The sequence below is a fragment of the Chaetodon auriga genome, chromosome 17 (assembly GCF_051107435.1).
Source record: "Chaetodon auriga isolate fChaAug3 chromosome 17, fChaAug3.hap1, whole genome shotgun sequence".
Classification (NCBI taxonomy): Eukaryota; Metazoa; Chordata; class Actinopteri; order Chaetodontiformes; family Chaetodontidae; genus Chaetodon; species Chaetodon auriga.
The window spans coordinates 1631967-1644812 of record NC_135090.1 but is presented as its reverse complement, the minus strand read 5'-3'; the positions used below and the strand labels follow the sequence as shown (position 1 = coordinate 1644812).

The 12846-nt window shown below is 42.7% G+C and overlaps 1 protein-coding gene across 4 annotated transcripts in view; it reads right to left on the bottom strand.

Moving 5' to 3' along the window:
* gabbr1b (gamma-aminobutyric acid (GABA) B receptor, 1b) overlaps nt 1-12846 on the bottom strand; it is a 285160-nt gene that overhangs the window by 205297 nt on the left and 67017 nt on the right. The window contains exon 2 of one of the 4 annotated variants that reach the window (XM_076754413.1): nt 9757-10111. The exons of 2 other annotated variants lie outside the window; for them this stretch is intronic. In XM_076754413.1, the coding sequence (XP_076610528.1) occupies nt 9757-9799 (43 nt within the window). In that variant the 5' untranslated portion in view covers nt 9800-10111. Of the gene's footprint in view, nt 1-4699; nt 4819-9756; nt 10112-12846 lie in introns of all 4 variants that reach the window. One more of the 4 variants, XM_076754415.1, reaches the window with a different exon arrangement.

The following is a 12846-nucleotide window of genomic DNA, read 5'->3' as shown; positions in this document are numbered from 1 at the left end:
TAAGCAATCTGGGTGTACTTAGCATCGAGTCTAGGAGGGCAAAAGCACTGAATCTTGACTCATTTGTTGATCGGTTTGCCAGAAATCACCAAAACCGCAGAATACAGTTGCTGTAATAGTAGGGCAGCTTAAGACTATCCCACAAGATCTGCAACTATATGAATCTCTTATCAGCACTTAATTCAGTAATACTGTGACTATTATACTGTTTTTCATCGTCACTGTAACGTTATGACTGCAATGGTTTAACAAGTTTTATGAAAATAAAAAGTCAAATAAGATTTCGAATCTTTGTCTTTTTTGCCGCGGGTTTAATGTGCCCCTCTATCAAAACCCCTGGCCCCAGCCAGGCCCCCTCAGTGAAATTGGTCTAGAACCGCCACTGTTCCTGATCAGTTTGTTCAGTCTGTTGGTGTCGCCGGCTCCGATGCTGCTCCCCCAGCACACTGCAGTAAAGAAGAGTGCACTGGCAACAACAGACTAGTAAAAGATCTCCAACATCTTGCTGCATATGTTGAATGAACTGAGCCTCCTCAGGAAATAGAGTCTGCTCATCCCCTTCTTGTAAACAGCATTGATGTTAGTTTTCCAGTTCAGTCTATTGTCAAGGTGCACTCCGAGGTATTTGTAATCCTCAACCACTGCAACATTCTCCCCCAGAATGCACAGTGGTTGTGTGGTCATCCTGTTCCTTCTAAAATCAATAATCATCTCCTTGGTCTTGGCCACGTTAAGCAGCAGGTGATTCCTACCAGACCATTCCACAGAATCGTCCACCACTGCTCTGTATTCCTCCTCTCATCCATCCTTTATACACCCCACCACTGCTGAGTCATCCGAAAACTTCTGTAGGTGGCACGATGAAGAGTTGTACTGAAAGTCTGAGGTGTACAAGGTGAAGAGAAAAGGAGACAGAACAGTCCCCTGTGCTGCTCCTGTACTACTTTCCACAGTCTCAGACAGAGCGTTGCCCATTTGGACAAACTGCGGTCTGTCTGTCAGGTAGTCAGTAATCCAAGACACAGTTGGTGCGTCGACTCCCATCACTCGCAGCTTCTCACCCAGGAGCAGCAGCTGGATGGTATTAAATGGACTGGAGAAATCAAAGAAGGTGGGCCAGGAACAGCCTCTCCAGCACCTTCATCATGAGCGATGTAAGCGCAATGGGTCCGTAGTCGTTGGATCCAGATGGAGATTTCTTCTTTGGAACAGGAACCGCACAGGATGTTTTCCACAGCACTGGGACTCTCTGCAGGCTCAGGCTCAGGTTGAAGAGGTGACCCAGGATCATAGACAGCTGGCTGGCGCAAGTCCTCAGGACTCTGGAACTAACGCCGTCAGGTCCAGCAGTTTTGCCCAGGTGCAGCTTCTCCAGCTGTCTTCTTACCTGGCCCACAGTCAGGTAGGGGATGGTGCTAGTGAAGGGGTTGCTGTGGGGGATGGTGGGGGATGTGGGAGTTGAGTCCAAGGGAGGGATCACCAGGGAGGGTTGACGGTTGGAGGGAGAGAGTTTGGGCAGAGGGGGGTTGTGGAGGGTTGTGGAGGCCGTGGACAGTGGGGAGATGTGAAGGGGCGGGGGACTGTAGGGCCACTCCTGGCTGTGAGCTAAATCTGTTGAAAAAGCAGTTTAGCTCATTGGCCTTCTCAAGGCTGCCAGCTGTTAGGCCGGTTCTTTGTTGGAAGCCCAAGAACAGTCTGAAGCAATCTTCAGTTCACAGTCAAAGTATTTATTGAGGTCACATATAAAGTAATGCAGCGCTGGTCTCAAAAAGTCAGAGTTCCCTGAGGATCTCAGCCAGAATGAGCCCAGTTGTCATACAAAAGTTCACATTTATCATGTTGGGTTTGACCAACCCAGTACAATAATCAGATATACGTTACAGAATATAATTGGTCAAGGCGTGACTGACGGATCTAAATGCAATAGACATCACAAAAAGAGAAGAGGAGACGAGACTGTCAACAACCAGTGTGCCACCTGCCTTTTTGTTATGAGAAGTGGCTCTCACCAGCCATGTTATCCTTACGGCTCTAGGCTATGAAGGACATCCACGTAGGCTAAAGATCAGAGCATGAGAACACATGAAATGACCAAAAAGGGCCTGATCATTACACAGCTGCTGGTCTGTCTTTTGCCTTGAGCCCCATGATCTCCTTCATTCCTGTCCACACATCCTTCACTCTGTTCTGCTGAAGTTTGGCCTCCAGCTTCCTCCTGTAGACATCTCTGCTCTGCCTCAGCTCCTCCCTCAGCTCGTGTTGCACACTCCTCAGTTCTTTTTTGTCCCCTGACCTGAAAGCTTGTTTCTTCTTGTTCAGGAGACTTTTCAGTTCACTGGTGATCGAGGGCTTGTTGTTGGGGAAGCAGCTTATAGTCCAGGTTGGCACTATGGTCTGGTCACAGAATTTGATGTACTCTGTGATACATTCAGTCAGGCTGTTGATGTCCTCCCCATGTGGCTCACACAACGCATTCCAGTCTGTTGTCTCAAAGCAGTCCTGCAGTGACTCATTAGCCTCCTGAGTCCACCTCCACACTGTTCTCATGGACACAGGCTGCCTCTGGACAATAGGGATATACTGAGGTGTTAACACCAGGCTGTGATCAGCTCTGCCTGGGGGGGAGGGCAGTGGCACTGTATGCATCCTTTGCATTAGCATACAGTAAGTCCAGTGTGGCGTTGTCTCTGATGGGACAGTTGATAAACTGGTTGAAAGTTGGCAGAGTTTTGTCCAAAGTATTGTGGTTAAAGTCTCCAGTAATGACTACAGCCTACAGCCAAAACAAAACAAAATAGTGCTAAATATATACAGTGTTACAAACTACAACCCAAAAACCACACTACCAAAACTAACACTGCCACAATATACACAGGAGATCTGAGGACAAAGTCTTCTTAAGTCAAACGCCAGAAAACACACGAGCCACTGCTGTCAAGCCGAATCCCCCGGTGAATGAAAAATCCCTGGTTTAAAACTCGCTGGATGTGGCAGCGGGGACCAATGGGAGAGCGACACCACTTACTGTACGGAGGAGGGCAGGACCAGCACAGCTGCTGCAAAAAAAGAAGAACACACTCACCCACAGAAACATGGACCAGACAAAAGGACACCACAGGGCCACACAGGAACAAACAAACAGAGCAATATGGCCAGGGCTGTAACAAAAGCAGTAAGAAAATAGAAATTAAAAGAAACGTAGAAAAACACACTAAATGAACAAAAGACGAACAATAACGATGGAGCTACTGCAACAGGCTGCCACCTAACACAGCGCCATCTTGCACCACAGGACCTGTGATAGCATTCCTTCTTACACAGTAGATGCAGAATGTGCTGCTAAGGGTCCCTATTGTCTCATGCAGGAAGTGGGATGGGTTGTCAGTGATTGATGTCAGCTTGGCTAACATCCTCCTCTCACCCACCTCCTTGATGGTGTCCAGAGGGCAGTCCAGGACAGAACCAGCTCTCCTGACCATTTTTCTTACTCTTTTTCTGTCCCTCTCAGAGCTTCCACAGCCCCAGCAGACCACTACATAGACAATTGCAGATGCCACCACAGAGTCAGAAAATGTTTTTAACAGTGTTCTACGTACTCCAAAGGACACCTAACAGGTGTAGATGACTCTGGCCCATCCTGTATAAGATATCTGTGTTGTTAGTCCTGTCAAGTTTGTTGTTGAGGTGAACCCCCAGGTGTTTGTACTCTCCCATGTTCTCAATATCCAAACCCTGGATCTTCACTGGTGTAATCTGTGGCACATTCCTGCAGAAATCTATCACCATCTCCTTTGTCTTGCTGGCTCCTGTTGAGTGAGGTGGAGGGAGGAGAATGTAGTTTGTGATGTGGAGTGGAGGGGGGTTAATTGGTGTGAAGAGGGTGCTGCTGGTGTCAGGGATGCTGGGGGTGGAGAAGTAACGCTGTATGGTCTGGGCTCTATGATGTGCTGCTGTGTTGTCAGTGGCAGTGCTAGGGTCCCTTGGGGCTCCAAGCAAGAAATCCCTGGGGCCCCCACCCCACCCGTGCACGCCACAAAAATTTGGTTTTTGCACACATAAATGCACAATTTCTGGGACATTTGAGATGAATACTGAAAAAATCGATTAGTCGTTCTCAAAGTGAGGTCCAGAATTAGAAAATTAAAAGACATAAAATTAAAAAAGATTATTTTACTACACGACTAGGAGGAATAAGGCCATAATTAAACTTAAAAAGTTGCTAAAATTAATAACTATCTACATTAGCTTTTATTTGCTGGCATGCATAACCAAGTTAGGTTGATACCATGACCACTTACAAGCAACAAGCATGCAGTGTTAAGTCATTTACGGAGCAAAAAAAAATGTCTTCCCGCACTATTGTCATATGGCTCTGCCAGGAGACACTGGCATACAGTGAAGGCCAGCTGATTGTAACTTAACTGGCGTAAGCAGACAGAGCTCTAATTTACTCATGGATATTTCTGGCATATGGCATGGAAACTGAACATTTCATGGTCTTTCCACAGAATCCTCTTTCATCAGACCATGACTAATTACATTGAAGTAAATTGAAACAAACATTGTAAAAAATTGAAAGGAAAGAAAGCTTTCCACCAATATGGAGGAATGTCGCAGGAACCAATCCTCACCAACAAACGTCTATAATATCTCTTATAGTACCCTATTAACCCACTAGAACACTACATTCCCATCTTACTTGTGGTTCCTACAGTCTCCAGAATGGAAGCCAGAGCCTTCAGCTATTGAGCTCCTCTCTTGTGGAATCATCTTCCAGTCTTTGACGCCTTCTAAATGTTTGGGAGTAGACATGGAAACCTGGGATCAGGACAGAGAGAATATGGCAAAATCTGTGAGCTGCACAGACTGTGAGCAACTGACTGGTCTGATGGAGAGAATTGCACAGCTTGAAAAGAAGACTTGAAACTGTGCATCAAATAGCAGCCTCTATATCTGTTGCTGAAAATAGACAGACTTCTATACACAGGACAACTTAAACTGTGGAGTATCCTGGCACAGATTTCGCGGACACACTGCCTTGGACATGGATCAGCTGTTGAGACTCCCAGACTAGCCTCCCCTAATGACACTTGGCACTGCACTGGCATCCACTCCAGCCAGGGCTTGGTCTGACATTGTCTGCCGCAACGGCAAATCCAGCAAGTAATTAAATAAGAGGGTACCAGCGCTCACTCCACCACTTGAACTCTAACTACTTAAACATACTGGTGATCTTAAACAGCCATTGGCATGGTCTAACACATCATAGCAGTCACACACCATCTGGTACCTGTCTCACAGTAATCTGATATTTGGCAGTGTTCAGCCACATTCAGTTTCATCTCCTATCACAGAATCCCTACAGCTGAAATGAGCTCTTTGTAATGTCAAAAAAAATGGCTAACAAATCCTTTTTCTTCAGTGATCTGATGAGTTAAAAGAACGGGAAAGGAGGAGGCATAGCAGCCATTTTGTCAAAACAGTTTGTGTGTAATAACACTGACCTGGGTGAATTGACATCATTTGAATATCTTGCTTTTGAGCTCAAAGCAGAATTATCAGTGCTCATCAGTAAATTGTAATGACCACCAAGATATTCATCAGTGTTTTTGCAGAAATTCTCAGAGCTGATCACACTTAGTATAACTAAAAATGACAGATTAATCCTAAATGGAGACCTGAATATCCATATCAACAAAAGAAATGACTTACACAACATGTAAATGAAGCCACTCTTCAGCATAGGAACATTCTGGACTAAGTAATAACAACAAGGTTAAACATTAATAGTGTTTCAGTATTTGAATTGCCTATTTTTGACCATTATTGTGTGTTTTTTGATGCCAAACTTATCTTAACAAAGACCGAAATGGAATTTCTGGTTCAAAGATGATTCTTTGATGGCAAGGCTGAAGAAAGGTTCTGTAATGTTATGAGATCATTTGAGTCACACAGCGATGACTGCTCTTTAAATTACATGGTTAAACATTTCAACAAGACCATGTCATCTGCTTTAAATGCTATTGCTCCACTAAAGGTTAAAAAGAGGACGACTGACAGAATCTCCCCATGGTTAAACAACAGCAGTGTTAATGAGAGGAAGAGAATTTGTCAAGAAGCCATGACTGTCTATAACAAAGCAATATGTCTGGCAAAAAGGATTACTTTTCCAAGATTTTACAGAGAATGCTGGGAACTAATAATATTATTCTCCACTATTGACCAGCTACTCAGCACCACACCCACCTGTCCCCAGTTCTTTACATCAAGCTGGGGTAGGGGTGGTAAAGCGGTTGACTGCCAATCAGGAGGTTGGTGGTTCAATTCCTGGCCTCGGCAGTCCACATGCCGAAGTATCCTTGGGCAAGATACTGAACCCCAAAACTGCCCCCGATGCTGCGGCATTGGTTTGTGAATACGTATGTACGTTGATTTGGATAAAAGCGTCTGCCAAATGACTAATTGTAATTGTAATAGTAATTGTAAAAAAAAATTTTAATTACATCTTTGCAAACAGGCGTTTTCCCTGATGCTTTTAAAACAGCTGAAATGGCTAGATAGTAATGCACTCACTAACTATGGGCCAATATGGAACCTTCCATTCATCACTAAGATACTAGAAAAGATAGTTTCAGAACAAGTTAACAGCTTTCTTAAAGAAAACAACATTCTGAAGGAATTTCAGTGAGCCTTTTTTAAAGTAGTAAAAAAGTAAGCCCACAAGCTAGCAAAAATGAGTAAAAAAACAAATGCCCCTGGAGAGCTTCTTCGGAAAGGGGAAAAGGCAAAATGATGAGACAGAAGAAGAAGAGCATTTAAGAGACAGTATCAGCAGTCCTACTTGAAATACGGGTTTATTGCTTCAGGTCATTCTCGCGCACCAAGCCCTCTCTGTGGCAACAGGCTTGCAAATGAGGCAATGAAGCCTTCTCATTGAAGCGAAATAAGCACAGGGCTCCCACTAATTACAACAACTACTTTCAGCATAATGGTGACTTGTATTTTTAATCATTTGTTTTAATTTGTTTCTATGTCGGTCTGTCAAAATATTGCTTTACATGAAATCAGTCCGTGGTGCAAAAAAGATTGGGGACCGCTGTCTTAAACAGTTGGTTGGTCTTTCTGTGTTGCACTATGGCAATGACAATAAAGTTGAATCTAATCTAATCTAATCTAATCATTTATAATAGAAATGTGTATCTCCATTCAACAATGCTGTTTATCCAATTTGGTGTTGATAGTGTCAAAACCCCACAAATTCTATTCATATTACTGTTCTTTAAAATTCAAAATGGCAAAAAAATCCATCATGGCGGACTTTTATGGTTCAAGAGGCTTTTAGGCAGAGCACATTGAGCTGGACTTCTGTGTCAAATGTCAAGTCACTCTGACTTAAACCTGAGGGGCATGGCCTTGATGCAATTCGCATGTTGAGAGCAGCACAGAGATTGGAGAGATATAACATCACTTTGTCTACCCAGAGGAAGATATGGCTTTCCAGCATTTCCATTATGTGTCAGTTTTGATTATTAAAAGACTGGCAGAAAATTCAGGGTCAAATTTCCATGTTCTGTGCCAGGAATGAAAAAGCAGCCCCAATAGGTGCTGATGAGGACAAAGTGACAAACAGTGTTGGGAGTCGAGGCAGATGTCGAGTGAGATGGACGTTTTTATTAGCCTGGGCTTGCCCAATACATAAAGGGCCTGATTTACTAAAGCTTTGCGTGTGTAAAAACGTGTGCAAAAGTGACAGCACGCACAAAGAGATGATGATGCTGATCTACCAACTGGGCGCACCGAGGATTACGTCTGTCAATCGGGCAAAATAAAACACGCTACTCGTTTTGCACTTCTGCCTTCATGAATATGCAATATAGGCATGCCAGCCAGAACGCGCAAAAATATTGGGCGGAGTAGATGCAAATAGAATCATTTTGCGCACGCAATGTGATTTACCAAACCTGAAACTAATTGCGCTGATTATTTTTGCGTCCATATTTAGCACGTTTGAACGTCATGTCTTAGGCTACATGGCACAGCCGTGCGCACAGATGGCTGCGGTCATTGTTGCGAGGAGGCGGCGTAGGCAGGACAGGCAACGGAGAGAACGCATCTTTTCTGATCGTGTCACTCTTTTTGGAATGCCCGAAGAAAAAATAATAGAGACATATCGGTTATCCGGCAATGCCATTTTGGAGCTTCTCCGTGAAGTAGGAGCTGATTTGGATCCAGTCATAAGGAGGAGTCCCCACGGCATTAACCTTCTCACAGATCACCCCCCATATTGCATTCCTCCTTCTGACGGTCAAATTCCTTTGCTGTAACTCAGCAATGTGCTTGTTTGACTCCTGTACCAGCACCTCCAATTCCATGGGTTCGAATTTGCTCTTGCAAACTCGGAGTCTCCTCGCTTGCATTCGCCATGGTGAACGCGCAAAAACTCACGCAAAATCCTCATTTAAATAGGGAGGGCTCAACTACTTTTACATCTGTAGTCAATTGCGCTGTTAATCTTAGTAAATCAGCCGCAAGCCCCAAAGAGGCAGCGCGCGTAATCTATCCATGTGCGCACACAATTTGGCGCTCTTTATTTGGGATCTTAGTAAATCAGGCCCAAAGTGTATGCCTTAACTTTAGTCAATGCAGTGGTGTCATTAAAAAAAGGACTATCAGTTCACCAAGCACATGTAGTCCTTAAGTGACATCTTTAGAAAATCTAATTCAAGATTTAAAAGTCACTGCCACATATTCAAAAAATATGGAAGTGTACAAATATACTGAGGATCTATTAACAAAAACAGAATTTTCTCTAAAGATCTGTTACATGACAGGTCACTGAGTGGCTTTGAGTTTTTAATGTTATGGCTACTGTATGAATGAACACACTGCTGTCATTTGTCCATCCATCCGTCCATTTTCTCCCGCTTATCCGGGGCCAGGTTGCAGGGGCAGCTCTCCCTGGACGCTTCCTCCAGCTCATCCGGGGGGATCCCGAGGCGTTCCCAGGCCAGCCGAGCGACATAGTCACTCCAGCGTGTCCTGGGTCTTCCTCGGGGTGAAATCTGTTTTAAAATGTTTTTATGTTTTGTTAAAAAAATACCATTTGAATGAAGGCTTGTGGCAATATACAGTTGGGGAAATATTTATTTGATCCCCTGCTGATTTTGTAAGTTTGCCCACTTACAAAGAAATGAACGGTGTATAATTTTTATGGTAGGTGTATTTTAACGGAGTGAGACAGAATATAAACAAAAAAATACTGAAAAAACACATTGTATAATGTAGGGGAATCAGTTCATTAAGTTAATGTTTCATTCATTAATAAAATAAGGGGCACCAACCTTCCTCAGTTCAGAAGGATTTTATTTATTATTTCTTGTAATGCTGAAAACGAATGAATGAATGGTAGACCAGTCTGATAATCTGAAGCATAAATTCTCGATACTGGGATTGCTTATTTCCAGCTCAAAAGGACACCGTCTGACCACGACTTGAATGAAAAGTCTTATTTATTAAACACAATAATGAATATGAATAATGAATAATATGGCACATGATATGGGTGATATAACGTAACACAAACAACTGTATAGAGAAACTTATGGCAAATAATGGCAGAATGAGTTTGGCAATAGTGAGAAGTAGATTTGAGGAAAAATGGGGATGCAAATGTAAGGTTAATTTCTTGAATGAATGGTTGAGAGAATTTAAGAAAAACTGACAACTTGTTATTCAAACCCGCATAAGCATGCCTACTTTGCCAGTGACGCTCCGGCTGATGTCTGCTGCGAACTGACATGAAGGGGCCCCAGGCGTTGTTTTCTGTCTCCAGTCTGCTCGGCAGTCCAACTGGGGAACCCGGTCAAACCGCTGGGCTGAGTCAATCTTGAACAGAGATGTTTCAGGGGTCTGGATCTCCAGTGTCGGTAACAGGCACTGAGCAGCTTCTGATGGTTATTTAACCCAGACAGGTGGGTTGAGGCTGGCTACAGGTCTTCGGCGATGACAGTCAGCGGCCGTATGGCAAAACTTTAAATTAATAATAAAACTGAGACTCTCTGCGATGGCCGGCTGAAAATGTCTCGAATGATGAACTGACGAAGACCAAAAACTGAAACGAAAGATGAGAGAAGACTCAGAGAAGACTCACGAAAGACTTGAAAAGAAACTGAGCGTCTGCTGCCTGCTACAGACAGTATATTCGCTCCAGGGCGTGTCTGTGGGATGGTTCGCAGGTGAGCGTTGTGATTTCACCTTATAGAGTGAGAATTAACTAATGATTCATACGAGGGGGTCATCTGCTTCTCACTATGGTCAATCACATATATTTTAAATGATCAGTTTTCAATGGCATTTCAACATCGTTCACAACATGCGTCAGACACTTTTTGATGAATAATGGCAACATTCTTCAATAATCTTGATAACTTTTTCTAATACTCATCCTAATATACATGATGACTAAGGGTATAACTAACTTAATATGACAAAGGAATAAAGAAAGTAGGGCTGGGCGATATGGCTGAAAACTATCACGATATAAGTGTTTTATATCGGTCAATATTGATAATTATTGATATTTTTTATGACCTATTTAAAATAAGGACCAGGAGATAAATACATGAAACTTAAACATTTTTATTTTAAATTTAACCTTCCTCTGATTATAATCCCCTCAGCTATCAAGGCAGAAAGGAAAGGAAACGTCAACACGACCATGGAAAATACTCAAATAATAAATGTAAATAAAAGTGTGAAAATGTAAACATAGAGAAACCTGAGAACTTTTTTCTGCAGGTTTAGTGCCAGGAAGTTCACGAGCTGATTCACCTTCTGGTGAATAAAATGTTTTCAAATATGTGCAGTGTTTTGTAAACAAAGCAGAAACTGAGGTAGACTTGACATCTGTAACATACAAAAAACAAACATGATAGACAGTAACAGTGATTGAACTATAAAACCAGCCTAGACATACGAATAACTTTAGTAACTCTTACTCTAAACATACGTGAACTATTCAATTGTATTTTTATTGCAAGTGTGCTAAAAAAAAAACAAAAAAAAAACCACGTATAACAGATTTTTATAACCTGGCTTCTCCACAGTGTTCAGCGGAACATGTCTTTAGCTATATGATATGCCACTGCCTCCATTATGTCTTTGTGCCTTTTAGATGATTTGTCATAAGGCACTGAAGCAGAGTACCTCTCCATGGGGGTCTGCTGCTTGTGCTGTGGTGCTGCAGATGTTGTTGGACGTTGGTGAATACGGCTGCGCTCCAAAGGGTGGCTAAGGTGGTTAAACAAGTTTGTGGTATTAACCAGTCTTGGTGGGGACAACGGTCTTGCATACTTTACAGACCACATTGGTCTGACTACCATCTGACTTATAGAATCCAAAAAACTGCCATACTGACGAGCTGACTTTCCCTGTTTTATCGACAATTTCTTCGCTCGTTGCAGCACTCACTTTCTATTTCTCATCTCACTCCTCACTAAGAATCAAACACGAGACAACGAGATGGCGCAACCAAACTGATACTATTAAATGATTGGTTGTTAGCGTGTCACTCCCACTGATCAGTGATCACTCCCTCCGTTGCTCGGTTACCGGAGAGCGAGTGCCTGTGTTCATGCAACCAACCTTGCTTCGCAACTTCTGGTTTCTTCCGATGAAGAAAAAAATGATCAAATGTTCTATCGAACACATTTTTTATTGATATTGATTACATGTCTATCGCGAGACATATCGTTATTGTTTTATCGCCCAGCCCTAAAAGAACGGCAGACTATATTTGCCGAAATGATTATTACTATTATGGTTACTACTGATACTGTAACTGTCTCATGTCAAATATACACAACCTAACCGCTATGAACCTCTAGATGGCAGTATGGTTTCATGGTAGAAACTCAGACAAACTTTTTAGGACAATTGAAATCACAGTTTTGTCCTTTTATGAGCCAGAAACACGGGAAAAGCATTGATATCATACAGATTATGAATTTAGTATTGCATGAACATCCAAAGTTGAATCAAACATATAGATTTCATTATCCTTGTGTGATAGAGGAGGTGAAAGAGGCACACAGACATACAAAAACAGTTTGCTTCAGGAATGTCTAATTTACAACCTATCAGCATTATCTGATTTTGGAGATTCTTCTGAGGCCTGGCACTGATCCATTCAGATGGTTTTATTGTCTGTATCTGTTGTAGAGCTGTAAAGAAGAATTAGCATCTCTATGGAAGACACTCTAGGTGAAAGGTAACCTTTGAAGTTGAAATGGTGGAATCTGGAAAAGGTGTTTCTAAGTCAGACATCCTGTCTCTCTCCGAATTAACACTTCCCTGTAAACAGTTCAAATGTCAATAGCACTTAAAAGTCGGGATGTTTAACAACTCCATTTCTCCTGAAGGAATGCAAGAAGGGGGAAAGACGGTCAGTTACAGGTCAGTTCTGCTACAATAAAGATTAGAAATTGAGTTGCATTTGATCATTTTAAATAATTATTTGATCCCCTACCAACCAGCAAGAATTCTGACCCCCACAGACCAGTTAATTGCCCATGGGGCACACAAATTACTGCTGTCACTTTAAGAAAGTTCTCAGAATCTCAACTCGTTGTAAGTATAAAAGTCACAGAATCAGTGTCTTCCATTCAAACCTCTCCGCCACCATGGGCAAGACCAAAGAGCTGTCAAAGGATATCAGGGACAATATTGTAGACCTGCACAAGGCTGGAATGGGCTACAAGACCATCAGCAAAAAGCTTGACCACTGTTGGTGCGATTATTCAAAAATGGAAGACATAACCATCAATTGCTCTCGCTCCGGAGCTCCAT